Source organism: Carassius gibelio, chromosome B12, assembly GCF_023724105.1.
Source record: "Carassius gibelio isolate Cgi1373 ecotype wild population from Czech Republic chromosome B12, carGib1.2-hapl.c, whole genome shotgun sequence".
Classification (NCBI taxonomy): Eukaryota; Metazoa; Chordata; class Actinopteri; order Cypriniformes; family Cyprinidae; genus Carassius; species Carassius gibelio.
In genome coordinates this window covers 4,827,164-4,854,097 of record NC_068407.1, presented here as the reverse complement: position 1 = coordinate 4,854,097, position 26,934 = coordinate 4,827,164, and the positions used below count along the sequence as shown (strand labels likewise).

Genomic DNA, 26,934 nt, shown 5'->3' with positions numbered 1-26,934 from the left:
TAGCTCATCTCCCCCAAATTTTGTTTTTTTAGATTTTACATTATAGCCCATATATTTTATTTATTGTATCCATTTGTACAAAAGTATTTTTTTCTCATAATTTTAAAGTTATTTAAGACACGTACAGTAGAGTCTTTACTGAAATAAAGCTTTTGCACATTTTTATTGTTACTTTGCAATAATATTTCTAAAAAAGGTTACAATAAGAATCTGTTAAATCAGAAAGCAATCCAATGTAACTCAAAATGCTCACACTGTGTGCTTTGCTTCGTGCGCGTGCTCGAGCGTTCCAGCAGGATATACGTCACAGGAAACACTTCTGTTCCCACAGCGAGATAAAGATGGCGCGCTGCAGTACGTGAAGGGGACTCAGCCGCAGCCGGTCGAACATGTACAAAACATCATGTAGTAGACTGACGGGAGTCTGGAAATGCCTTCCATGCGATGGTATTAATAACTATATCATGTTAATGAGGCATATGTGTGCTTTCGCTCGAGCCGTGCTGTTATTTTGTCATTTTGCTAGCCGGTTAGCCTAGCCAATGGAGCTCTACTGCTGCAGCATGACCTTAAAATAACATAACAACACAGTTTTCACGACGTGATCCGGTTTTAAAATGAATCCCGTAAATACATGCATTAACATAGATATACAGTTTATCTACTCTGATTTCTGCATATTGCTTGCGACAAATCATTTGACTTAAATTTCTCATTGTATGATCATGTAACGTTATATACATACGTGTGTGAGTGTCAGAGAGAGATTGATGTGCAAATATTGTTTATATTAAAAAAAAAAAAAAAAAAATGTTGTATTGTGTCCATTGCAGGTGTCAGTTATGATATTGATGTCACTATGAAGTTGTCAGATATCTAGTAAATTGAGTGGAGTTTGCATAGTGATAGTGAAGCAGTTGTTATTTCTAATCGAACACTTTCAGATTCATGTAAATCTACGGTCTGACTTCAAAACTATTTTTTTATCGCTTTAAAAAATTACTCCAAAATGTATGTTGCTATACACATATATAACTTTAAAAGGCAGGTATGACCAGCTTTGACCTTTTTTTATGGCACCTCTTCTGTTTTTTTATCCTCTTCTGTTTTTCTCGGTATGAATTAATGTATTGTGTTGTTGAAGGTTTGGTTGGTGTCAGCGTGCAGCAGAAGCTTATTGCAAATGCGGCTAGGAGTCTGACGAGTGCCAGGAGTCTCATTCAGCTCTGCAGGAAAAATCAAGCAGAATGGATCACGTTCCAGCATCTCTGCTTTCTGAAGAGACAGGTATAAGAGGCTGAGAAGTGCTGCCTTTATGGATGCATAACCAGCATTACTGGCCAAGGCGATTCAGATCTAAAATGAGCTATATGTAGACATTATTGATATACTAATTATTATCTAGCATTTTTTTCTTATAATACTTTTGCAGGGGAATACTATTTCTATATTCATATTCTTTTAATCAGTTATTCCTTAGATTATTGCAAATTGCATTATGCAAATTCAAATTCCCTGTATCTTCCCATTTTAACTAGGGCTGCACGATAAATGGCATGCAATATTTAATGCGCATCTTGTCAGTAATTAGTGGTAAATCTCCATCACCTGCAGGCTTCCACATGGAGCAGCATTAACTACACAGAGCTGTTGTCCATGCGTTTTTATCGTGCAGCCCTAATTTTAACAGAATGAACTGATTAAATTGAAATCCATCAAATGTCATTGCCATATTTCTTCCCTCTTCCCCCAGTATGTGAAGAGCAGCAGCGGTCTTTGCCAGAGAGCGAGACCCAAGCAGGAGCATGTTGTCTCTGTGCTGGACGTTCGAGATGATTCGGTGGTCAGTCAGGTTCAGCAGATACCAGCCTTAAAGCCTGAACCAGGTACTGTGGTGCCACCATCTGACCCCACTGAACCAGAAGCGGCCAGGGCAGAGCGCTTGGAAGCCCGGCAATGGAAAGAGTTAAAGATTGAATACAGTGATTTACCAGGGATTTACGCACGGCTCTCCAAACTTAAATTAACAGGTATATGTTTTATGTATTTTGTATAAATGAAAGTCATATTGTCATATTGACAATCATGAAGTTCATGGAAATTTAAATGTGATGCTTACTCTAAAAAAAAAACACTGACTAATGATTAGATGATAATCATTTTAAAAAATAGTATCTGCTCATTAATTACGTAGTTTTAATCCTTTTAAATTTTCTTTAGCTTTTTCAGGAAAGAATTATATTGTATGTGATAAGAATTTCACTTATTGGTTCTGCATAATTAACTTGCATAATATGCTGGAAGTTATACTTTTGACTTTTAGTGATATGATAGCATAGTATTTATTGATGTCTAATAGCCTAATGACATGATAGGATGAATAACAGACACTCTTCTTTTTTCACTTTTATTTATTTGTTCATTCTTTTTAATATACTTGTGGCATTACATTTTTGCAGAAACTGCAGTTACCCTTTTAACGAAATCAATAAGCTAGTTTGTAACCTTGCGCTTTCTTTTTGTCCATAGCTCTTGTGGTTACGACGGCAGCTGCTGGCTTTGCAATGGCTCCGGTGCCCTTTGACCCTGTCACTTTTTTGATGGCTTCAGTCGGAACGTGTCTCTCCTCCTGTACAGCCAATTCCATCAATCAGGTCAGTCACCCCATGCACATTCATAAAATAACAGCACACTCATGCCAGATCGTGAGCAGATTGTGACTGGACCAAACACATCAAATGAAGCCGAGTGACCTGACATCCAGATGGAACAAGCTAGCAAGTGTTAGACCACTTCATCGCCCGCACATGGGTGCATGTGTATATTAAAAAGCTGTGCATGTCTGATGTTGTGTACCTTTAGATCTGTGTGTAGATGTAGTTTTCTTTTGTATCGCAGACTTAATTTTAGGATAATAATTTCCCTGCTTCTTGACGATAAAGCATATTTTACCTATTTATTTTTAAATATTTTGTTTTTGTTAACGTTTAGTTTTCAATGCTAATTACAGCATTATTCATTTATTTATATTTTTCTGTTACTGTAACAAAAACTGTTAAAACTAAAAAAGTATTTATAAAATATTTTTTATATATTGTAGTATTACATTTTTTAAATAAAGAAATTAACTCTTTATTTATTTTTTTTTTTTTTTGTAATTAACTTTTTGTTACTATGATAAAAGAATACTGTTGTAATGAATCATAATAAAAAATAAATGAGCCAGCTATAGAAGCATTATAGTAAGAAGGATTTGGAGGTAAAATGTGCTTTATCATCCTTAAAAGTTGCAGCTTCTAATAGACTAATTCTAAAATGTATCAGTAATTTCTGAAAAAAATCTACTGAATTTTATAAAATTTGAGTGAGTGGTGTGTAGAATTGTTTATTTTTTATTTTTTGTAATCTAGATATTTCGCTAGCAATGACCTTTACTTGCACACTAATAAAAATGTACTTGCATTGAAGCTTTTACCGTGGTTTAAAAGTCATGATTGCACAAGTAGACATCTGACATCTAAAAAATGCGATGACCAGAGTTTGGCTAGATGTGTTGATGCAGGCCCAGGGCAGACCACACAGATCCAGTTGTAGATGGTTAGAAATGTATTACCCGCTAGTTTTGGTACTTAACCTCGACTCTGAACAAGCATTCCAGTCAGAGTAATTGCCTTCTTGGCGGTCTGTTGATTTTTCTATTGTTTTGGTTGTGTACAGCTAGATGGATGAAGTCTCATTGCAGTGTTGGCTTGACTTCAGTGAGTCCCGCAATGCCCAGCAGAGTTTCATTGTGTGTTACACAAACCCGGGACACAAACACTCGATATGTGCTCTCCCTGTGCACTTTGTCGTTAGTTTAGAGGGAAAGAAAAGAAATCAGCACTTAAGTGAGCCAATTGTAGAGTCTTTTGCATTCCACTCCTGCTGTGTATCTAAAAAATACATTAGGCCAGATTAGCTGTGCCGCTCTGATGTTTTTCAGATGAAGACATTTGCCAAGCTAGAATGAGAAGAAATAGAGAGCGAGAAGCACGCGTTGCTACACTCTGGTTTGCTCCATTTGTAATCAGTTTTCTGCTCCAAGCGGAGTACGTTCTGTGCAGTTATGCTCTTCGTGACTCAGGAGTATTAGCCAAATTGAAGATTGTTAAATCAGTTTGTTTTAAGGCCTGTGGCTTCTTGACCAATACCCAGACGCGGCCTGCAGTTTGTTGAAGTTGTGTTTGGTCATAATCACTCACACCACTGGGCTGAGTTCACCTGATGACCTGTTTTTAACATCAAGATCATATCATCGTACGCTTGGACCTTTTTCCTCTTTATTGGCATCTCTGCAGTGCTTTTACTCACTGCGTTGTTCTATATTCTCGACCTCAATGTGTCTCATGCTGGTGGCCGTTTTTTTTTGTTTTTTTTTAACATGAGGGCCTAGATGGTACAGAAACGAACAAGCAAATATTTGCTTCTCAGGTTGGGCATAAATGCCTTCAAACATTCAGATTATCTCATAGCCATTTCATGATTGATTTCTAACCTTTTTCTGATATGCCTGCATCAATAGAGGCACGTATAGTTCACGTTTCTGACTAGATTTGATCCACTTCTGCTTAATATATATATTTGATCATAAGTACAGTAAAATATTAAAATATGATTACAATTTAACTATAAATACAAGCTAAAATGCAACTTATACCTTTTATGAAAAAGCTTAATTTTAGCAGTCTTTCCAGTGTTGTCCCAATCCTTCAGAAAAAATGCTGGAAACATGTGCTGCTTAATTGTTTTATTAATTCATTCATTTATATTTTTATTTTCAGGATTTTTTTTATTGAATAAAAAGTTCAGTAGCATTTGTTTGAAATCAAATAATGAATTTTCAAGTTTTGATAATTACAGTTATTACAAGGTGCCAGAAGCATCTTGATGATTAGCATGCTGATTAACAGACTGTGCACCTTTGAATTGATGCTAAATTAGTAATGCATTGATGACTTGGGGAAAACATGGGCGAAGAACTTACGCAATGTTTAAAGAAATCTTAGAGTTAAGAAGCCAACTCATTCTCCAAGTCATTTTTGAAGTTATAGAAATGGAGAAAAGGTTAAGTAGCTATAATTGGCATCTTTGCGCAAGTTAAAATCAGGGCTCTTAGAGTGCATTTAACAATGAAATGGATACAAGGTCTAAGAGGCTGAGGTAGCGGTTGAACGCGGTGCGAGTGAAGGCGGACAGATGGGTGCTCTGTAAATTTATTGCGTTTGATGTGCCGTCTTTGAAGTTTTAATTGAGCAGGAACAGTGAGCAGGGATGGAGTACTTAGAACAGGTTCATCAATCACATGTGCTTTTCTATGCCAGAAAGCATGTTGAAACACGGGTATCAGATGCTAGTTTTGTTTAAGTGGAATTTGGATATTTCTAATGCATACTGTTAACTTCGCTCTGTACTGTTTAGATGGCCTTCTGAATTCTGCGAGTGTTTCTGAATGTTCAGTCTGAGACTAATAGGATTTCTGTGGCTTCAGAGGACATTTAACCCATAGACAGTGGAGCTGTCTTTCTTGTGGCAAGCGGTTGGCATTTGCACGAAGTCTTCACTCCACACGTTACAGTAGGGACAGAGCCTGTGTCTGGATTCTCTGTCTCGCCTCCTACTCTGAGTTGTAGCTTGGTTTTGCGTGGTGGATGTGTACACATTTAACTTCAGCCATAGTAGTGCGTCATAGTAACCAGCAGGGGTGTGTGGGATGACCAAAATCATAATATGACTGTAACTGTATATATAGCAAGTATTTTTGCTGGATTTTTTTAAATTATTGTTGCTAAAAATAGACATACTGTAATTTTTGATTATTAAGTGAATTACTTAATTTAATCTTATTTTTTCCCCTCTTTTTGTGGAACATGGACTTCATGGACTATTATATTATATTATATTATATTATATTATATTATATTATATTATATTATATTATATTATATTATTAACAAAGTTAAAAGCATTTGATCATTTATTTTATAATATATATATTATTTTAATGTGTATATTTTATTATAATAACACAGTTAAAAATGAGAGACACAATACTTCTAATAATACAATTTCTAAAGATACATCATCTTTCTTGTCTTGGTTGTGATGACTCCCACTTTGTATTTTCTTAAAGGCTACTCAGTACATTTTACTTGGATTTAAAGTCCGGTCTACTTATTACAGGTCAGAAATATTGATGTTTTAGCAACACTTTTACCAGCTTTTATGTGGATTAATACGGTCACACTGGTCAAAAATCATATGCATTCAATCTCGTAAATCAGATTGACACCAAAATCATGAGTTTTAATCTAAAAGTCAACAGTGGTAAAATGTCACTTTGGATCTGCCTCAAGAAATAAATGTAATGCAGAGTTTATTGTTGTATTTAAAAGGGTGGTTTAAAATCCAAGTGTTGGATGTAAATTACTCTGGGTACCTGAGGGCAGATTTGTTTATGCTGTGCAAATAGAGTGCAACAGAATAACACCGATATTGTTTACAATCTTTCTCTTTGTTCCTGAAGCCTCAAGCGCTTTTTGAAGTCTTAGCTCTGTGTGCATGCAGAAACTGTGACGTGATTGTCATCGTCTCCGCTAGCAGCTTGTACAAAGACAAATTCCTGGTGCGTGTACCCGTCTGACAGAGTTCTGCGTTACACATGGCTAATGAAAGCCATCCTGATTGGTGCCGTCTATGTGATGAACGCTGTTCTTTCTTAGTTAAGAGCAGCTTTGTTTTGGTTGTTTTCGTAGTAAACCCCGAGCAGCTGGTAGAACGCCGCCACAAATCACGAGCCATGTGGTCATTGTAGTTACTCTCTGATCTCATTCTTCAAGTCCTGACTCATCTTGTGTAATGTGACAGGTCTTGGGCACACCTATACCTGGCGGTGACTGATCTCCGCTCTTAACTCATCCTTTGGGTTTTTATAACTCTAGAGAGGAAAATAAAAGGATGATGTCCTTAGATGTGGTGCCAGTTTTTTTTCTTCTCCCATTCTAAAGCATCCCTGCCACCCCCGTGCGGTTTTTCATGATCAAAGATGATGGTTTTAAACTGGTAGAGTCCACTAAACAAACAACAAACAAATCAAAGTTAAGGTGGATCCCTTTAAGCTTTGCTGCCTGTGGATTTGAACATCAAACACCAAGCAGTTGATTTTTGGTACCTCAGGAGCCAGCCGAGTTCGTCTCTGTTTGTGTTTTCTTGTGACAGTGATGAGATTTACTTTGAGATGTGAACGACAGGCCTGGGATTCAGTGGCTGTAGCTTTTAGCCTTTGGTTCCTTTGAGTATTTCCTGAAGTCACATTGCAATTTTGTGGTTTCTTATTTCAGTGTAACCTTGTTTGGAAACTGTCAGGAATGCTGTAAAACCCCCGAATCCCCTAACAATGGCCAGCCAAAGTTGATACTGCATTCCGCCAAGGGACAGAATGTTCAGTTGTATATCTATATGTCACACAGTTACGTCTTTTGTAAGTTTGGATTTGGATCTTTCAAAACATTTACATTTTTAAAGGTACAGGGATTTCTGCACCACTACTGGCACTAAAGAGAATTGCAGTAATAACTAACTTTTTTTTAATCTTTTCTGAAGAAAATGGTTTGTGTTTGTCAAAGTGTTTGTCTAGTGGATGGACTGACAGGTAATGAGTTCCTTTATTATTACCTTAATTATCTTAATACTACCTTTCTAAAGTTTGGGGTTGGTAAAATTTGTAAAATGTTTTTTTTTTTTTTTTTTTAAAGTCTCTTATACTCATCAAGGAAGCATTCATTAAATTAACATTATATTAAAATAGTAATATTGTGAAATACCACATTTTAAAATAGCTAAATTTCTGTTTATTTATATATAGTTTTATTAAAGTGATAGCAAAGCAATATTTTTTTTTGACACCTTATCCTTCAGAAATCCTTCTTAAATCCTAATTTGCTGGTCAGGAAGCATTTATTATTATCATCAATGTTATAAACCATGACTTTTAATTTTTTTATTTTTTTTTATAGGTACATAACTTACTGATTCCAGACTTTTGAACAGTAGCATAAGAAAAAAACGTTCATTTAAAATGACTTGCATTTCAGTCTATGTGTTTCAATCTAGGAATTTAACCCATGAACTTATTGTTACTTTGTACTGTTTTATATACAGTAATGCAGTCATTTCTTCCCCACATAGCATTAGCTGTGTCAGTGATTTTAACTCTATTTTCTACCACTGGTGTTCCAGAAGTTTCATACTTCACCATTTGAACAATGCTGCTTCAGTTTATGATGATAACTTTAACCCAGCACACTCTGTAATGTCTTAATCTGCTGTTGTGATGATGTAGCTTTGAGGTCAGCCTAAGTAGAGCTTCATGGGCGTTCTGTTGATCGCTATGAAAACTTTACTCTAAATTCCACTTCATTTGATAATTGACTCCAAAGAGGCTTTTTTCTCAAGCTAAAGGTTAGAAATCAGCAGTCGGGTGAAGGGGCCACAGCAAAGAAAATACTTCTTGTGCAGCCTCTTGCCAACAAGGACATTTTCCCACTGCCTTTTTTGTGAGGTGTCAGTGTTGTTTTTTGTAAATCCAGTCCTGGTATTTCAGGGGCGGTTTTGTGTCATATCTCCTGTTGGGATGGATGGGTGTGAGTGTGCGGTGGGTCGTCAGAGGATGACAAGCATCTGACAAGCCGAAGCAAAACACACCTAGCTCCTTGACCTTGTCTCTATGCCTCACCTCACTTTTGTTACCTGTCTTTTTTTATTACATGTTTTTGTCAACTAGTGGGTGGGTTGTCTGAGAGACAAAACAACTAGACAGTCTCGAGAAACCTTTTTTAGAGACTTATGGTGCGTTCACACCAGACATGAATGAAGCGTTCAATGAAACAAAATATTATATCAAACGGCATTGCCTCTTTTTTAATTTTAACATATTAATATATTATTTGAATAAAGACCAAAGATTATCTGTTAGATTTACCCAAAAACGAATTATCATTTGTTTAACCACTAGAACACTGTTGGGCAACCGGCAAATGTCAGAAGGACTAAGCCGAGTTGAGTGTGCTCTTGTTGATAACACGAGAACTGTGTTCCCACTGATAGTCTCCGAAATCTGCGAAAAACATTTTTAAATAGGCCCTGTCGTTATAAATAAACAGCATATTTGAGTTTAAAACAACTACATTCTCACCTGTTATACTTAAACTACATTTCAACATCTTTGTTTTAACATGATAACGGTAATATTTTAAATTATAAAAATAAATGGTGGTTGACATCACAATGCTGCATGAACTCAACTGGCAGAGGCCCCTCCCATGACGTGAATTCGCAACTTTTGTGAAGTTTATTTCACGCATGTATGCAGTGAATAAACTCAAAATGTTCAAGCGTCCACGTGCGAATAGCACAATTCGTAAGATGCGTCTGGTGTGAACGCACCATAACATACTTTTCTTAAAGACTATTTATATAACATTCTCCTGTTATTATAGCTTATTATATATTTTTTTATATTACTGTTAATATTATTACACCCCATTATTTTTAGAGTGCATGTTTATCAGATTCAATTGTAAGTTTTGTTCATCATTTATAAGGGTAGGTCAATTAATTCTTACCCAAAATATATAAATATATACTTAGACCAACAGAAGAAAGATGAAACATGTCAGGATTGTTAAGAATTATTCTGATGTTTAACAATAATGATTTTTAATCATCCTCTCTCTTTCTTGAACAAGTTTTAAGATCCAAGCAGAATAAAACCTGAGCATGATTCTTCTTGATTATTTAATCTTCTTAATAGCACTATCCCATCTCAGTAGATTAAATGTTGCTTTTGGACATTTTTGCAGTAATAATAATTATCTCTAAAACATTTAAACACGTTCATAGTCAATTCTGGAGTTTCCATGTTGAAATTATCTTGGATATTCGCTGCTGATATAAAATGATCTAAACCTCCAGGAGGTTCTGCACCTTCTACTTCATCTGAGGAGCTCTCTCTCGAGATATTCAGATGCAAATTTAAAAGCGTGACTTCGAGAAGCAGCATATCAAATCACCCTTTGAAGTAATTTATTGCTCTGGAAAACATTAATTCCTGTTGTGTTCTGCGTTTGATCAGGGATGTACAAGTGCTCAACATCTTTGTTTCTGCTTCCCGTAATAATGTTAATTGTAATAGTTCTCTGATTTTGTTAAAAAGATGATTTAAATTGGCTTGTCATTGTGTTTTTGTACCTATTCAGACCGATTCTCTGTTCTCTAATGAGGCCTGCTATGAAATTTTAATGCCTAATCTATAAAGAAAACGTCCTGGTTTGGGGACGACTTAACGTCATCAGATCAACAAGAGCAGGAGCCATCACATTGAAGCCAAGTAATCAAATCTCCATATCCGAAGAATGTTTTTCCACATAGTGTTGTCTGCAGATAGAGGAACTGAAAGGCCTCCGCTATCCCATGAGGCTTCTTGTTCTGACTGCAGGCATCTCGCCCTTAATCTTGGGTGACATAGACAGAAGAGTGATTGTCGCCTGCTTGTAGTTTCCATGCATTTTTAAAATCCATATTTGCATGCGTAGGGTGGCTGCTTCAGAAGCAATGTACTGTAACCGAGTGAGAGCGAGAGAGAAAATTGGAGAGAAATATTGGAACATAAAACTTGATCTCTGAGAGGAATGAACAGCTTTGTTTATGTCTTGATGACTATCATTAAAATCTAACATTGATGTAGTCTCAGAATTGTTTTGCATATTGAAATTACCCTCTCAGAAACACATCTTGTATATCAGTATGCATTCCTTTCATAGCTTAAGGTTGCAACGCAACATTAAAAATAAAAAGTTGTGTGTGTGTGTGTGTGTATATGTTTTATTCCTGTGAAGGCAAAGCTGAATTTTCAGCTGCCATTACTCCAGACCCTAATCTTTTGGATCATAGTGTATATATTTGTGATTATATAAATGTGTGCAATCACATTATATTTATTTTATACCCACTACAGTTCACTTCTAGTTGAAGTCTAATCTCATATTAGCTGACAGCATCTTTTGAATCTTAACTTGGGCCACATTTCTAAAGTTTTGAGTTGTAATTCCTACCTCACTGGACACATCTGTTAAAGCTCTGGCGTTCTCGACAGCTCTTTTTGTCCCTCACGACCTTTGTTACCATCGTTCTTCACATTAGGAGTCCCACGCTGCTGTGCAGAACCTCTGGAGGAGCCATAAGTTGTAACCAGATGCCCCCAAAGACATCGCTCCAGCCAGTCTCGTTTTAAAGCACCCCATCCTGGAGTTTTATCTGTTGTCCCATGAGATGCAGTGACAGATGATACATTTTCAAACGGGTTGCAAATTCCACCGGCATGACGACATTGTGGTCTGTAGTTTAATGCCATTGCATCCTCAAAGCAAGACCGGGTGGTACTTGAGAAACTCTTTAAAGATGTCCTGATTAGTTCTTTTTTGTTTTTGACATTTTGGAGTCTTAGCATGCACAAAAATTGACAGCTCTGTTTAGATTGCCCAAAAAGTGCCCATGGTGTTCTCTTAGGGGTTCATGCTGTATTATATCAATTATTTATGAATCTTTTATTCCTGTCTGTAATCACATTAGTTCCACTGTACAATGTGACCAGCTCCTTGAAAGTGCATTCTTGCCATCACGATGAATGAGCGCTCGAAGCGAGACCACCTTTTTCGGAGATGAAAACGTGTCTAAGGAAGGAATTAACACCAAGGTGATCCCTGCATTTAATAGATGCTTAAATTGAGAGCCTGTTTAACACTCCTTCCTTAACAATAGGGATGAGTCACCTCGGCTTTCATTTCTGCCGTAAGCTTTGAATCCGTCGGGGAGGGTGGCGTGAAAAGACAGACTCTTAATCAGTGGGCGATCTCTGATCAGATGGCACGGTGGCACACAGGCTGTTCAATGGCCTATTTCACGGTGTTCAGGATAAGAATGAATATTTAAACAGAGGCTGGCGTTTAATAGTTAATTTTCCCCGGTCTCGGCGATCCGCAGGGTGTCAATCTATGTCAAACCCTTCACTATGGGAGGATATTATGCTTCAGGCTCTATACGAACACATGTGCTTGAGCTGTGGTATTGTTCTAGTAAATGTCAACCCCAAAACATGGTTTAGTCACAGGAAATTTAATACCGTAATTTGTTCACTAGTGAGGTTGGGTTTCATTTTCTTTTGCATATTGAAATTAGAGAAGCATATTAGGGATAGTCTACTGCAATTTGATGAAGATTATGAAGGTTGCGCATCATTTTTTACCTTTGCATGTCTTTTATTCTCTGAAGAAACACTCATTAGGGTGTATCGATATTACAGTTCTCTCCAAAAGGCCGATGCTCATTTTCATGATATTTTCAATATTACAAGTCAGTACCGGTACCTTTTTTTTTCAAGAATAATTTTTCTCTCGCCAGGAAGCATGTGAATAAAATAACACGTAATGTTACAGATCACGCCCTTAGCAGTATCAACATTGCACATCATGTGTACTGCGGCGTGTTTATTGTAGCTTGTTGAAAGTGGGGTTGCTCAAAGGTTTCGCAGATGCCAAATGAATGTCCTGTCACAGTGATATGATTTTGGTGAGGTCTTTAGTATAGCACAGTTATTCTCTGGGACAGGGTAATCTGCTCTACCAGTGTCAGTTTTGATATCCCTTGACCTTATTTAAAGTCAAAAGTCGTGGTGAAGCCAAAAAAACGATCCTCTACATTTTTTCCTTTGGCTTGTATTGTGCAATAACTATTGCCTTTCACCTTCAGGCATGTTACATTTATTCAGGGTAAGTCTTGCATTCTGATGAAGTGCTAGTCATAGTGGGTTTTGTTGTCTTGAGCAATGGACAATTTGTGGTGCTTTTGGTCAGCCTTGGGCTACCTTATATTTATTCAGACTTTCAAGCATGTGTGGGTCCGCTGGTGCTATTGTGGTTTGTCTTTTCTCGTGGTCCTTGTGTTTGTGGTTTAGGCATTCACCCATGTGCGACTTGTTTGCATGTCTGTGAGGCTTCATTGGCTTCACATGTCACCAGCCACACAGGTAGAGTCAAAACCAGACGGGACCTTGACAAAGGAAAGACAACAAACCTTCCCCAGTGGATTCACTCCTTCAGGTGCAGCCGTACATCGTCTGCACGTTTGATCAAAGGGGTTTTCACAAAGCGCTGGCACCCTTGCATGCAAGATGTCTCACCCCGCTCTCATCACTTTATCATCCTTTTATTTACCACAATCCTCTGCGGAGAGTACACATCAACACAAGAGAAGAGTTTGGCATGCGGTTCATGTTAGCAGAGGTTACAGGTCTAGACATGGTGCTGCTGCTATTGCATGGTCTTTGTTGACCAATTAATCAGCATTCAGTGGATTTTTAGTAAATTGGTGGGGAAACTCCCACGTTAAGGCAGTCTCTGCTGACTAGGAATACCACAAATGCAGAGGCAGATCTGATTCCTTGGGCAATTCTGTCCATAAGGATCATGCAATTCATACTAAGGAGAGCTTTGGCCATCTTAGATCAATTAGAATTTTGTGTTATGCACTTTTGAGGTTAAAGTTCATGAATCCTGTATGTCGTAATAACATTTCAAGGCTGGATTAAACTTCACCACTTCCAAACAGATTTGTAAAAGTGTAGGAATCATACGCTTGCCGACTTTGGAAATGGCTACAGAGAAAAACTCTGTATCATGCATTAAACAACTGAGGATTGCATGTTATCAGACTTTGAAGCTGTTCTTAATGCAACATACACAAACATTTTTGATATCCTCTTGGTGGAATTCTGATGCTGAAATACATCGACTCAAGACAGCCCAAAATCTGCAGACTGGCTCTGACTTTCGCCAATTATTGTTGACTTTTCCAGACTGTGCTATTTTAGTGATTCCCATTTGGTCCCAATGTTCTTTCTTAGAACGAAATGATTTAAAAAATGAGACATTTCATTTGTAGCCCGTATGCTGGTCCGAGCATCTAAACAACACTGTAATTGAATGTAATAGTGGGCAGCGAAAAATAGGAGGAAATTGAAATTAAGGCTAGTGACGTCTGTCATTTGAGAAATAATGCATTATCTTAGCATCCATTTTCTTGTTTACCTCACAGGAGTATTTAGATGATTTCAGTATGCTAGTGTTGAGTAGTGGTGTGAGAGATCAATTTAGAAATTTCTACCCATTTCAAAGGAGTTATCCAATGTTATCTGCTTAAAACTAGGTGTTTACTAAGTCTACTTTTCTTTGTTTTGAATGAAGGTATCAGCCAACAGCAATAGGAACACTTTGTTTAGTACTGAGATGAGTAACTAATTAACAAAAGCAGCCTTGTTAGCACCGAACTCACAAGCTTGTGTTGAATGCTAATTTTAACTCAAGAGTTTGTTACCTATGCCACAAAATCATAAGTACGCTTAGGAATCTTCAGAGTTATATTGTTGAGATTGCACCTTGCTCCATTAGCAAAACTTACTTTGTAGAGCGGTTTTGTGATGAGCTATTTAAAATGGTTCTGTTCTTGAAGTCCACGGTGGCACTCAACTTGCGTTTAGTAATAATTGCACACTTTGTTGTCAATTTAAGTTGCTGGTTTGTTATTTTGCATGTTTTTACAAAAGCAAGCTTTTTAACTAATAGTTGCTCTGAACATAAAGGAGTAGCTGTTCCTTCTAATCATCTTTTTTTTTTCTCTCTTCGGTGCCAAACCATTGAATTATCCAGCATTCTTTTAATCCTGTGAATATATTTAACCTATTTTAAGAGTTTTCAAATGCGCATTCTTAGGGTTTGAACTGATCAAAAACCACCTGTATGGATCAGTCTCCCTCATCAGCTTGACATCCGATCTTAAAGCTCACTTTGGTTTTTGTGCAGGTGATTTGTTGACTGACTTGAGTGGTATAATTGTTGATTACTGTCTGTGTAAGTGGTTTAAAAGGTGTGGTAGTGATTTTTTATTTTATTTTTTTAAGCGGAAGAAGCCATTGGAAGACTGTGGTTTTTAGCGCATGACTCACCTGTGGGCCCGAATTTGTGGTGATACTTTGTGATTTCAGACAAGCTCTGAGTCAATGTCTGTTTTTCACATGCCATTCTAAACTTTTATTAGCTAAGTAAAAAGGCTTTTTAATAGAAACGAGAAAATATGTCCCATTCAGTGTACACACGCAGATAGCTAGGTATTTACTGCTCCGCTTGAAAGATATGTACTCATTGTTTTTAAAGAGATTATCAAGACTGCTGATTTTGAAGTCTGAAGTCTTGAATATGTTAAGATATCATATTTAAAATGTCAAATTGTCAATCGTGTTATAAATATTAGGTTTTTCAGGCTGGTTCAGCAAATGTGTGTTTTATGTGTGATGTTGCTATAAAAAAATACTATTTTAAGGAAGTTTATTGTTTTGTTCCTACAGCCACCATATTTGTGCTATTATTCCATCTCTTTCTCCTTTGTAAAAAAAAAATAGCTTTAAAAGAAACCTTTTTTTCCTTATTATTATCAAATTCAGATCTGTTCTTTGTGGGCTGTGCATATAACTTGACTGTTCTATTATCTAGAAATTTGAAAGGAATATGTTCTCACCTCCTGCTTTATTTTTCAGCTCTTAGCTAACCTTGTGCATGTGCTAATTCCTTCCTGTGATCTTTGCATGCATGTCTTCATGAAGCTTCTTGATTAAAGAATGACAGTGAGCAGGGTCGACTTCAATTTACAGAGTTTGGTGGAGGTTTTTCCAGTTCCCTGTCAAATGCAGATGTATTCACCCACTTTAGTGTGATAAATTGGCAGTTGCATTTTCAGTGTCCTGTTTTTCATTCGAAGTTAAAGCAGTGTTCTTGTATTTATCATCTTTTTGCCTCTTATTCAGATTTATAGCACTTATGAACTTAACATCTTTTTACCATATTTTTCTTTTTCATGTTTTACATCTATGAATTCATTTGGCAACTGTTTCTTTGAGTTCAATTCTTTGAAATCCTTCCACCGCTTTCTTCTTTACAATGCCGAGAGGCTTTAGAGTGTCGAGCCATTTCTTTTATTTGCTCGTTTTGAAGGGTTTTCTGTCTTTTATCTGTTGTTTCACTTAATCCAGGGAACACAAAAAGCACTAAACAGCCAGCTGCCGTTAGTTTCAGGACACTGCTCTCATTACAGGCAGGTGATGAAAGCGATTTCTGTTTCTCCATCCATCTAGGGGATCGGCCGTGCTGTTCTTTTTTTCTTTACATCTCCTGAATCTTCCCACTGGCATTTCTTCAACATGTTCCTCATTGATTTCATGGCATGGGTGCACTTAGAAAAAAGCCTGTTTGATGAATATCACGTCATTACATCAGATTACAGGAAATGCAAGTGCTACAAGACTGGAATCAAGAAATAAATCAGATTTCTAGGGTGCATCGACTGGCTAACCATCGGAAGAGGTCTCTTTTGGGGCCTGACTCTGTGTGATTATGCCTGTTCTGCTTATGATTTGCTGATTGGCCATATCCTGTGTGTGGTTGAGCTTTAGAGGTTTATGGAGCATGAATTCCTGTCGCTTAACCACTAAACCTATCAATTGAGTCCCAAAATTTGCGTCAAAGGTGGCTAACCTCAGAACGTGTGGGAGTGTTGAGCATATCCGTTTTGAATCCATTGTTGCTGTACATGATGCCACGAAGCTTCTGGCAGCTGTTTTTCTATCAAACACCAACTGACTATTGCTATTCGTACTGTACACTGTCCTATAGCTGGTTTCGTTGCCTTTCATCGTTCCATAGCGAAGCATCATTCTGTCGTCCTCGCTAATCTGCTTTGACTCTGACAGGAAGCATTTTGCTTTTTTTAATGGCGACAGATGGTTGACGGCTTACTCAGAGGACCTGACAGCAGAGCTAACAGCCTGACATTGCTTTCGACAAGCCTGACTAGGGGACAAGAAGAAGAGCGAAAGGGTCTCGGGGGCCGAAGGCATGAAGCAAGAGTGGACAGAGGTTGACAGAAATTCTTTGCACGTAGTCAAGCTCTTCAACACCATCCTGCTTCCATCTGTTAGCTTGGATGGCACTGTTCTTCAGGCATGAATAATTCAAACTCTTCTCCAGTGGCTCCTTGATGGTTTCGGAATTGGTCAGAAGAGATGAGCTCCCCTTTTTTATTTTTTTTATAAAGGGGTTAATGTAAGGCCCCTATTAAAACAAGACTTGCATCTTTAACTCAATCCATACCCCATCTGTCAGAAGCCTTCGGGCTAATAACAGGCTTGGTTTCCATGGATGCTGCTGCTCGGCACCCTGTCATATGGGTTTGAAAAACCACAATTAGTGTCTGCTTTGTAATTACCAACTTTAATGCTGGAGAGGATGGTGATCAAATCCAAGTATGTTAAGCTAGAGCCCTTCAGACAATCTTCCAATGCTTAGACCTCCAGTTTCTTGGATATTTACTTTTGTGCAGACCAGTTTTGACAGAATACATATGTTCTTTTCTCATTATTTGGTCTTCAATGTGTTCTTGTCGTCTTTCCATGTCTACATGCATTAAGTGAGATTGGAATGGCTCAGCTGTCAAACTATCCCTGCAAATCATAGTGTAAACCTTAAATTCAATGTACTGAGTATCTTGGATAGTTTTTATAATTTGGAAAGTTCATTTTAGTGCTGTCAATTGATAAAAAAAAAATTACTTATCACTTTATTTTCTGAAATTGAACGCGATTAATCCCGCCTAATAATTGGGTTGATGCCATTTGAATCTATCAAACTCTAAATTCTAAATTAAATATGAATGAATCCTTAAAGCTATAAAAGTTTTTGATTTCCTCTTTTTTTTTTCTTTCTTTCTCCGATATAACAAGACGTCACAGCAGCTAGGTTTTGGGCTGTTATTTCTTTAAGAACTACTGCTGCTGAACATGATGCAGATTTGACACGCATCATATTTTCTCTCAACTCTCTTTTACACAACATTGCATGCACATAGTTTATTTCCGCTTTGATATGAAAAGATACAGGGTATAGTGCACGCCGGTGTCTTTGGGCATATAATTAAAGCGCATGCGCTACTAGCGACTGGCTCTGAAGTGAAGTTGGAGCACCTGTCAGCAAAGTTTCCAGTTTGATGTGGTCGTAAAGACGTTCTGTGACACTTCTTGTCGAGAGAAAATGAAACTGAAGCATTAGTTGCATTAAATATTCATGCAACATACAAGTTTGGCATTGCTAATTTAAATGTGTGTGTGTGTGTATGTATATATATATATATATATATATACTTTTAGAATTTAAAACCTTTGTTTTTATTTTTTTTTATTGGTGTTTTTTTTTTTTTTTTTAGATCAGCCACTTGTTGGTTTTAACCATAATTTTTTTTTCTGCACATCCTCATTGGATACCTTTTATTTCTTCCTTCTTTTAGAATTTCAAAATTCTATTTCCGTTCTAATCAATAGAACTTCTTGCTTGTCAACACAATCCTTCATCTACCCTTCCTGGTGTCCTACCCACAGCTTGCAGGCAGTGAAGAGATGTGAAAAGGAGTCCTAATTATGGAATGCAAGCACCGTTTGGGGTCTTGGTGTTAACGGCAGCCTGTGGTTTCACAAAAAGAAAAAAATAGATCTTCTGACCCATGTCCAGACATGTCTAAACGCTTACCGTAAACTTCTGATAAAGAATAAAAAAAAGAACAACTGGCAGATTAGACATTAAAAGGGTTTCTATAGGTGAAATAGCACTAGGAATGTGTGTAAGCTTTGCACGTTATGCCTGAATATTTTTCACACAAAAAACACTTCTGCTCAAAATCTGACATGCTTGCTTCATGGATCATGTAGATGGAGAGGGTGCTGATATGAAAGTTTTGATAAGAAAACAACTTCTTAAAGATCTCCATTTGTGAGGTGGCTTAATGATGAATGTTTAGTCTTATGTCACATCTTTGTCCACTTATTTTCGAGGTGGTATGTTAAAAGTTCAAGCAAACCGTGTCCATTTGATGTGAGCCAGCCTCTCGGGAAGTAAACGTAGACATCCGTTGGCAAAAATGTTTGGAAGAAAAGTGCATTTTCACCACAAGATGTTGATGGCGACCAATTCAACACAAGGGAATTGGGTTGGTAGAGAATGGAGTTCAACCTCAGGGAAGATATAAACTGTAGGTCTGTATGTAAACACTTGAGCATGTACATGAGCATTTAAGGGACGGACCTTTGCACAAGACTGCTTTTCTCATGAGGCTTGTGCTGTCACACACAGCTGGAGGCTCCCAGATATAATCTAAACACACACTCATGCGTTCTTGCATAAACGCATGCTTGCTTGACATCCTCGCAAACGCTAATACTAAATGACCCCGTTTCACAAACAGTTCATGGGCTTAATAGTAATCTGGGAATGTCAACATTTAATCTTAACCAATGTGTCACAGGTAAAACAGACTTATGGCTAGCCCATCCTATCAAAGCGAAACAAGGCCTTTTGGCACACTGAGTATGTTTACGTCCTCAGCTAAAATAATTGTGACTCAAATGTGTCTTTGTTTCGTTTGCCAGAGACTTAAAATGAGCTTTGATAATCAGGGGCATGATTAATGAGGGTTCTTAGTAGAGCGCTCTTTTCATAAACATGCCTACGCATGGCTGTTACTTTAGAGAAGTTCCTTCGTTTAACATCATGACCGAAGTACATGGTGTAACTCTGCTCAAATCACCGAATCACTAAAATTTTTATACCGGTTATTATTTTGATTGTTCCATATGTGCCAGATCTTTTGAAGTAAGGCTTGTTTTGGCTTGCTTGTGAATGACTTGATTAACTTATAATTGCCTCATTTTTTTTTTTTTCGAGGAGGTCTTGTTGTTTTTGTTGTAACACAAAATACATGACCAATAATGAAACTCTTTAATTTTCAATCCATCACAGTTGTTTTACTTCGCCGCAACCAGTACTGTCAGCTATTTGGACTCTTTCAATGAAAATATAGGGACAGGAGGCGCTGTGGTGTGAGATCACGATGGCAAACAACAGGCTTACCTTAGTGATGATCTAGGTTATGTGAACTGACATCGGGCCAAAGATGATGAACTAGCTCGTCTTTCCCACAGGAGGTTCTCGGCTTCTCAAACCACCGGCTTCAACTCCCAGCCGACCTAGACAGCGCTCATCCATCTTATGTCAACGCCATGAAATACCTTTTAATGTTGTCGTAATAACTGGAACAACCGTTGCAAAAACATCTGCAAATGGTAGTGCTGGAACCAAACCAAGATGCCTTGGAAAAAGGAGGAAGATCATGGCGCCTTTGTCTTTTCCTGGGTGTGTCTGGCTAACAAGACCAAAATGTAAGTCTTAGTTTGGTTAAACTGATGATGCACAGATTTCCATATGCTATTTTATCCTTACTACGTCAGGACAGCAACCTAAGCATTCCCAGCCTCACTATCTTCTCTGGTGCCCGCTGGCAAAAGAACTAAATACATTGATTTGCACTGAGGCAGCATTGGTGTAGAGCAGAAGATCCGTAATTGGCTGATTAGCATGTGGACGGTTTTGCACGGGCCATTAATCAAGCCTGTCACTGTGCCAGCTGACTTACTGCCAGGATACTTGCATTGCTCCAAGCTGGAGAGGCCAAATGATCACAGCTTGGATACCAGGCTGGGGCAGAAGGACCTGCATCATAACTTTGTATGGAGATAGCAGGGAGAAGGGATATTAAATAGTGCTCAGAATGAACCTAGACTAAATGGACTCTGAAGTATCTGAATCTAAATGGAACTCCATTCAATCAGGATATGTACATCCAGCAACTTTTTTGGTTGGTTGGCTAAATTTGAAGTCATTTTTTTTATTACTACGGGTCATATTTACTTTATTAATAGATGCTATTTGTCTTATTCTGATGATTTATAGTGCACACTATTCCAAAAATGGGGATGCACAATCTATCAGCACCATACCGGGTTATGTCAGTTTTTTTTTTTTTGGTTTTGGAGCATCATGAACATGCCTGTGTGCAGGTTTCATTAGTTTACATTGTTTCTTCAGATATGTAAGTGAGGTAAAATGCAACTAAGTCTGTGCAGCTGTCTTGTCATATAAGTGTATTCACAAATCACAGTACAGAAGAATACTTTCTTATTGAGATTGTTTATTTGCCAACCAACTTTTTTCTCCTTCACTGATTTTCACAAAATGGGGAAGTACATGTTCGTATATACATTCATAATTCATCACATTCATATATACATTTATAATTGTGATTCAGTGGAGCGTGATCCAGTCGTGCACTTTTAAAGCATAACCGTAGTGCAGGCTTTTTCATATAATTGCTACATGGTGAGCATAGCAGTCTGGCAAACCGTTTCTGCCGGTCTGCAGCGCAGGGTTCCAGCAAAACTCACGTAGCTCAGATTGAACTTGAACCGCAGTGATTCAGCGGCCGCTGTCACTAAAGAGGAATTTGTCTTTCATAAGTGCTTGAGATGATTCGCAGCTGATAGTTTCTGCTGCTGTTCTTTAGAAATTTGGCAGGTAATTTTGTTAAATCGATGGAGTATTATACCTCTTCAACTCCTGAACTCTGGTTCTGCACCTGGACTTTGACAGCATGAGGAATTGTCACTGAACTGCATGTACTTACAATGTGCGCAGCGCTGATTGAGAATTTGGATTGTGCTTTTTGTTTGCAGAGGTGGAAGAAAAAAGTTTCTGAGTAGGTATTTGAGCAGGTGGTGTTTGCTTTAACCCATTTCTACTGATCGACGCCGATGTCTTTTTCATATACTTGCAGCTGTGTTGTAAATGTCTATTTACACAGACTCCATGCACGTGTGTTTCTCTCCGTGAGAATATTTAGCCTGAATTTTGTGTGTTTGTTTGCGTGTTTATGTAAGTGCATTTGCCCTCGGATGCACTTATCTTCAGTAAACACTGTCAGTGTTACAGTTAGTTTCTCATCAGTGTTAGTATGGTCTCATAGTCCAGCCAGCGTTTGTTTGCTGTGCCTGTCACTTTGTCCCGTCATGCTGCTGCAGTCACAGTGATTTTCACTGTGAGTGAACCCAGAGCCCTGTCACTGCAAGTACAGTGAACTTAGCAGTATCACTCTTGTGCTGATCTAGCATTTTATAAATAAACTGAGACTCTGTGGTGTCGATAAGAACGGAATGAGGATTAAAGTTAGAGGTTTCTTGATACGCACACAAAATGTAGTGGAACTTTGCTAGCAGCAAAGACTCAATATTTTGACTAGTGAATGGTTTGGACATACTTTTATGTTGACGGCAGAAAAGAAAGATATTTTATGAATCAGTTCAAGATGAAAACACTGAAAGGGTTTCTTTGATACTGTCTATACTGTACCTAAATGTCCTGTTGCTCGAAGGCTTTTTCGGATTCGAGCAGCCTCTGTCATGTTCAGGACTCTGATCACATAGTCAGAAATTAGGGATGCACCGAAATGAAAATTCTTTGCCGAAACTGAAAACCGAAAAAGAGAAAACCAAGGCCGAAAACCGAAACACCGAAAGAAATTATGCCAATTATTAGTACCATTGCATTTATTGCTATGACCGTGTACTAACTTTACTAAAATTAAGACATTGCAATTGAATAAATTAATATTAAAGTTTCAAAGATAATTACAATTACATAACTTATAAAAAAAAATAAAAAAAACATAAAAATACATACATTTCAAATGATGCAAATATTTATTAAGCATATTGCAACAATGCAGTATAAAATTTAATTCAAACTAAAAATGTATCCCACTCATGTGTATATTTAATAATAATGGGCCTACTGGCCTGCAGAATGGTTTTAAAATGAACAGTTCTCTCATAAAAACATAGTGCATTTAGGTGAAGTGCATTTGAAATTTTTCTCTGTAGGACTAAAAAGTGCATTACTTCTCCATTTGGCAAGACTGTTATCACTTCTGGGGATGGGGACTTCAGACAGATAACCATCTAGCTGTTGAGCAGTTGAGCTTGTCATCTGCCTGACATTTGAGAAATATTTGAGAGAGTGTATTTAAATAGGGCCAGGGCATAAATAAATTTTTTTATCAAATTAAAGCAGAAATCTAGCAGACAATCTAGCATAAATATGGCTACAATCTGATATTATGTATGTATGTTTGTGTGTGTGTGTGTGTGTGTGTGTATAGTAGCCTAAGAACAAAATAGCCAACGTATTATTATTATTTGAGGCACTTTCTTGCAGAATTCCACTGAACATATCAGACAACGATGGTGCATGCCACTCATCAGGTGCAGAGACCAGTCTTTTTTCTGCGCTCTGATCTGTCTCCTGCGCTTGGCGCTTCTCCGTCTCAACGCGGGTTCTCCGCATCCAGCGCGGCCTGGGTCATTTCTCGTGCGCGCTGCCTTATTTCCGCATCCAAGTAATGGTCTTTATAACGCGGATCAAGCACATTCGCGATGAAGTGAAGAGGATCCGACAAGATCTCAGTGAGACGTGTGCTAACAGACTCTATAAGACTGTACTTTTCTTTGTTTTTACTTCGTGGTCCGTCTTAATCTCTTTGTTAGGAGACGCTTTAGTGCTGCGAATAAAGGAATACGAAGAGAGAGAATGTTCTCACTGGTGTTAAGTGAATGTCGCGTGGAGCTCGTGGTCTGCGCTTTGCAGGTGCACGTGCAGGTCGCAGGTCATCACAACATTTCGGCCGTGTTGTTTCGGTGATAAAAGTCTATCGGCCGAAAACCGAAAAGGCCATTTTCGGCCGAAAATTTTCGGTGGCCGAAATTTCGGTGCATCCCTATCAGAAATAATGGTTCAGACTTCATTCTTTTGACAGAAGTTCGCTGGCTTCTGATACCCACTTCTTTGACCTCTCTGATGGACCTCTTGTCCAAAGAATCATTGATTGGTTGCTCTCCTTGGCCGTCTGTCTGCTCCATGCTGACACTGCAAATGATCACTCACACACTTTTATTATTTATTAATATTTTTTTTTTGTTTAACTGAAAGGTGCAATAGGTGATTGTCTTCAGAAACTTTTGTTATGCTGGTTGAAAGTCTCTTCACATCCCTATAGCAATCATTAAGCAATCATTAAGTTAAGTTAAACGTGTTAACATGTATGTATGTATGTATGTATGTATACTATGTATATATTCTGTGGAAGGCGTAGGACCAAGAAATGTACGTCCAATCAAAACGCTAGGTCTGAGCGTTTAATTTTAAACTGCATACCTCTGTTGACCAGACAGAAAATGCCATCAGCGCGTTCACGCATGCTGTGCAGACAGAGCTAGAATTGCAGACAAACAACACGGTCTTCCTTCCTGGTGTTGTAGTACTTTTAAAGTTTTCTCACCAGTGAATGACACATGATGTAGCCCAGCGGTTCCCGATTCCAGTCCCACTCTGCATATTTTGTATGTTTCACTTATTCAACACACCCCATTCAGATAACCAGCTTGTTAGAAGTGAGCTATTTGCATGAACTGTGTTCCGATCGATGTGATCCCTACACAGTGTTCATTGCTCCCTCCTCCCTGAGCAGTGGGAAATCTGTTTTAAGTTTAAGTTTAGGAATTGGGAACCACTGATGTAGTAATGTTATCTCTGGTGTTCTGGTCTGTGAGTGTATATGCATTCAGGGGGTGTTGCGTTGGAAGGCGATTGCAGGGAGGGTGGGACCTTCGCTATCAGGATAAAGTTAGCATTTTCCAAGATGTCCTACTGTACCTTTAATCTTAGTTTTGCACTATTTTAATTTGCATTTATTTTGTTTTTTACCCATATGTATATTACTTTTCAGTAGGGTTTTATTTTTTTAAAGCTATTTAATATTTTTTATAAAGGATGCATTAAATTGATTAAAAGTGACAGTAAAAGACATTTAAAATGTTGCAAAAGAAAGTGTCCTTTTATGGTTTCTATTCATTTGAAAACATATTAAGTGGCTCAACGGGTTTCAACATAAGAATAATGTTTCTTGAGCACCAAATCAGCATATTAGAATGTTTTCTTTAATGATCATGTGACCCTGAACACTGGTGTAATGGCCGCTGAAAATTCGGCTTTGCAATAACAGGAGTAAATTGTATTTTAAAGCATATTGAACTAGAATTTGTTTTTATTTTGCATTGTAATAATTTTTCACAAAATTACTGTTTTTCCTATATATTTTTAACATACAAGTGCAGCCTTGAGACTTCTTTTAAAGGCATCACAAATTCTTACCAACCCCAAATGTTTTAACTTTTATATTTTTTTTGTGCATGTATATAGTGTTTATGCGCTTTTGAAGATCTAGTCATACTGTCTTTTTTCCCCTCTTCAATATGATAACAATATAGAGCCTTTTCATTATTGAATTGTTAACACATTCTGATAAGCGCAGATTCACAGAAGAAACAAAGAATCTGATTATACAGGACTTTAGATATGCAGATTTGACAGCCTGTAATCTCATGCACCCACTTCTTGTTCATTTACGCTTTCACATTCTTTCCGTTTTTACAAACACGATCTTCACCAGCAATAAACGCAGAAAAAGAATTGTCAGGAGTCTGGGGGTGTTGATATGGACCAGATGATATACGAGAGAAAAAAACTGTATAAATATGAACTGTGAAATAAGACAATGCCCAAGAACTAACTGGTTCAGACAGGCACAAAAAAACCATCATGAGAACACTCAAAACCCCAGTTAGTTTCTTAGTGTGGCGCAAAATACAGTTTTGTCAGTCTACGTATTCGTATTCTTGCTCCAAGACCATATTTATATTTACTATTGGGAGTCTTTTAATGTAAACTTTGTCCTTTTGCAGGTTAACAAGGCTTTTGAAATCTCCCAGGTCTAAAATGTGCAGTTGTAGCCAAGATACACTCTGGAATGGTCATGTTAGCATCCGGCTAATACTTCAGAGACTATTCAAGCACCAGAAATTCGCTCCGGTTCTCTCTTCGCGGTGACCCTCTGACGCGCTTCCTGACCCAGGAAATAGAATTAACACCTTGGCCCAAAAACTGCAGGGGCCTCAGCTCCGGCCACATCTGTGCCCTGCCCCGTCCAGGATCTCGAGTGCAATAACACTGATGGCCCAGAGAATAAATTTGAGACTCAGCAGACCCTCCACTCAACTTTATACAACACACTTTGGGCTTCAACTTCCTCTGCACTGTATCAGGCTACTTTATCACTTCGGATGACATTGGTCCGAGTTTGAAAACGCTGCCAAAAATAGCTGAAACTAAATGAAAAAGCATCAATCTCCCATGACAGCTTTTAGACACGTTTGTCAGAGAGCGTTTTTTTTTTTTTTTATAACCTCCTTGAGATGTTTTATTGTCCTGTCCATTTGTTGTGCATTAGTCTAAATGTTTCTTCATTTTTTTTTTTTTTTTGTCCTTATCCTTATGTAAAAGAGCATGCTGGGAAGGATCATGTAATTGATGGATGTTATCATTTGTTAGCAAATAGCACTAGCGGTCGTCTCCTTTAAACTCGAGGGGACTCTTAGAAAGGCCAAACAGACACGCACCGTCACAGATAATGTGTATTCCCCCCCCGGTTCCCCTTCGCAGTGGGATGGTCCCGTTCTCGGAGGTATCTAGCAAAATATAAATGTAGTCTGTGTGAAATGTATTACCTACCACAAGAGCATTTTTAAGCGCCGATGTCAAACGGACAGTAAATTAAGAGAGGAAAAGAGAAATGGATTATCTGTTTATTAGTTATTTTATGGAGGTCATATTTTAGGAGAAATGGATCCTGAAATTCTTCAGCTGAAAAGTGAGCTATCTGTTTCCTTCATTAGGTGCATGTGCTGTCTCTCACAGACTGAATAACCGGTTCCTGGCTTTAAATGCCCCATGTGTTTGTGTTTTAGTC

General features: G+C 37.8%; 1 protein-coding gene across 1 annotated transcript in view; it reads left to right on the top strand.

The window, feature by feature from the left end:
• The first annotated feature begins 297 nt into the window (after positions 1-297).
• LOC127969200 (protoheme IX farnesyltransferase, mitochondrial) overlaps positions 298-26,934 on the top strand; it is a 37,017-nt gene continuing 10,380 nt past the window's right edge. The window contains exons 1-4 of the mRNA XM_052571002.1: positions 298-447; positions 1,145-1,287; positions 1,754-2,030; positions 2,530-2,654. Of these exons, the coding sequence (XP_052426962.1) occupies positions 390-447; positions 1,145-1,287; positions 1,754-2,030; positions 2,530-2,654 (603 nt within the window). The 5' untranslated portion in view covers positions 298-389. The remainder of the gene's footprint in view (positions 448-1,144; positions 1,288-1,753; positions 2,031-2,529; positions 2,655-26,934) is intronic.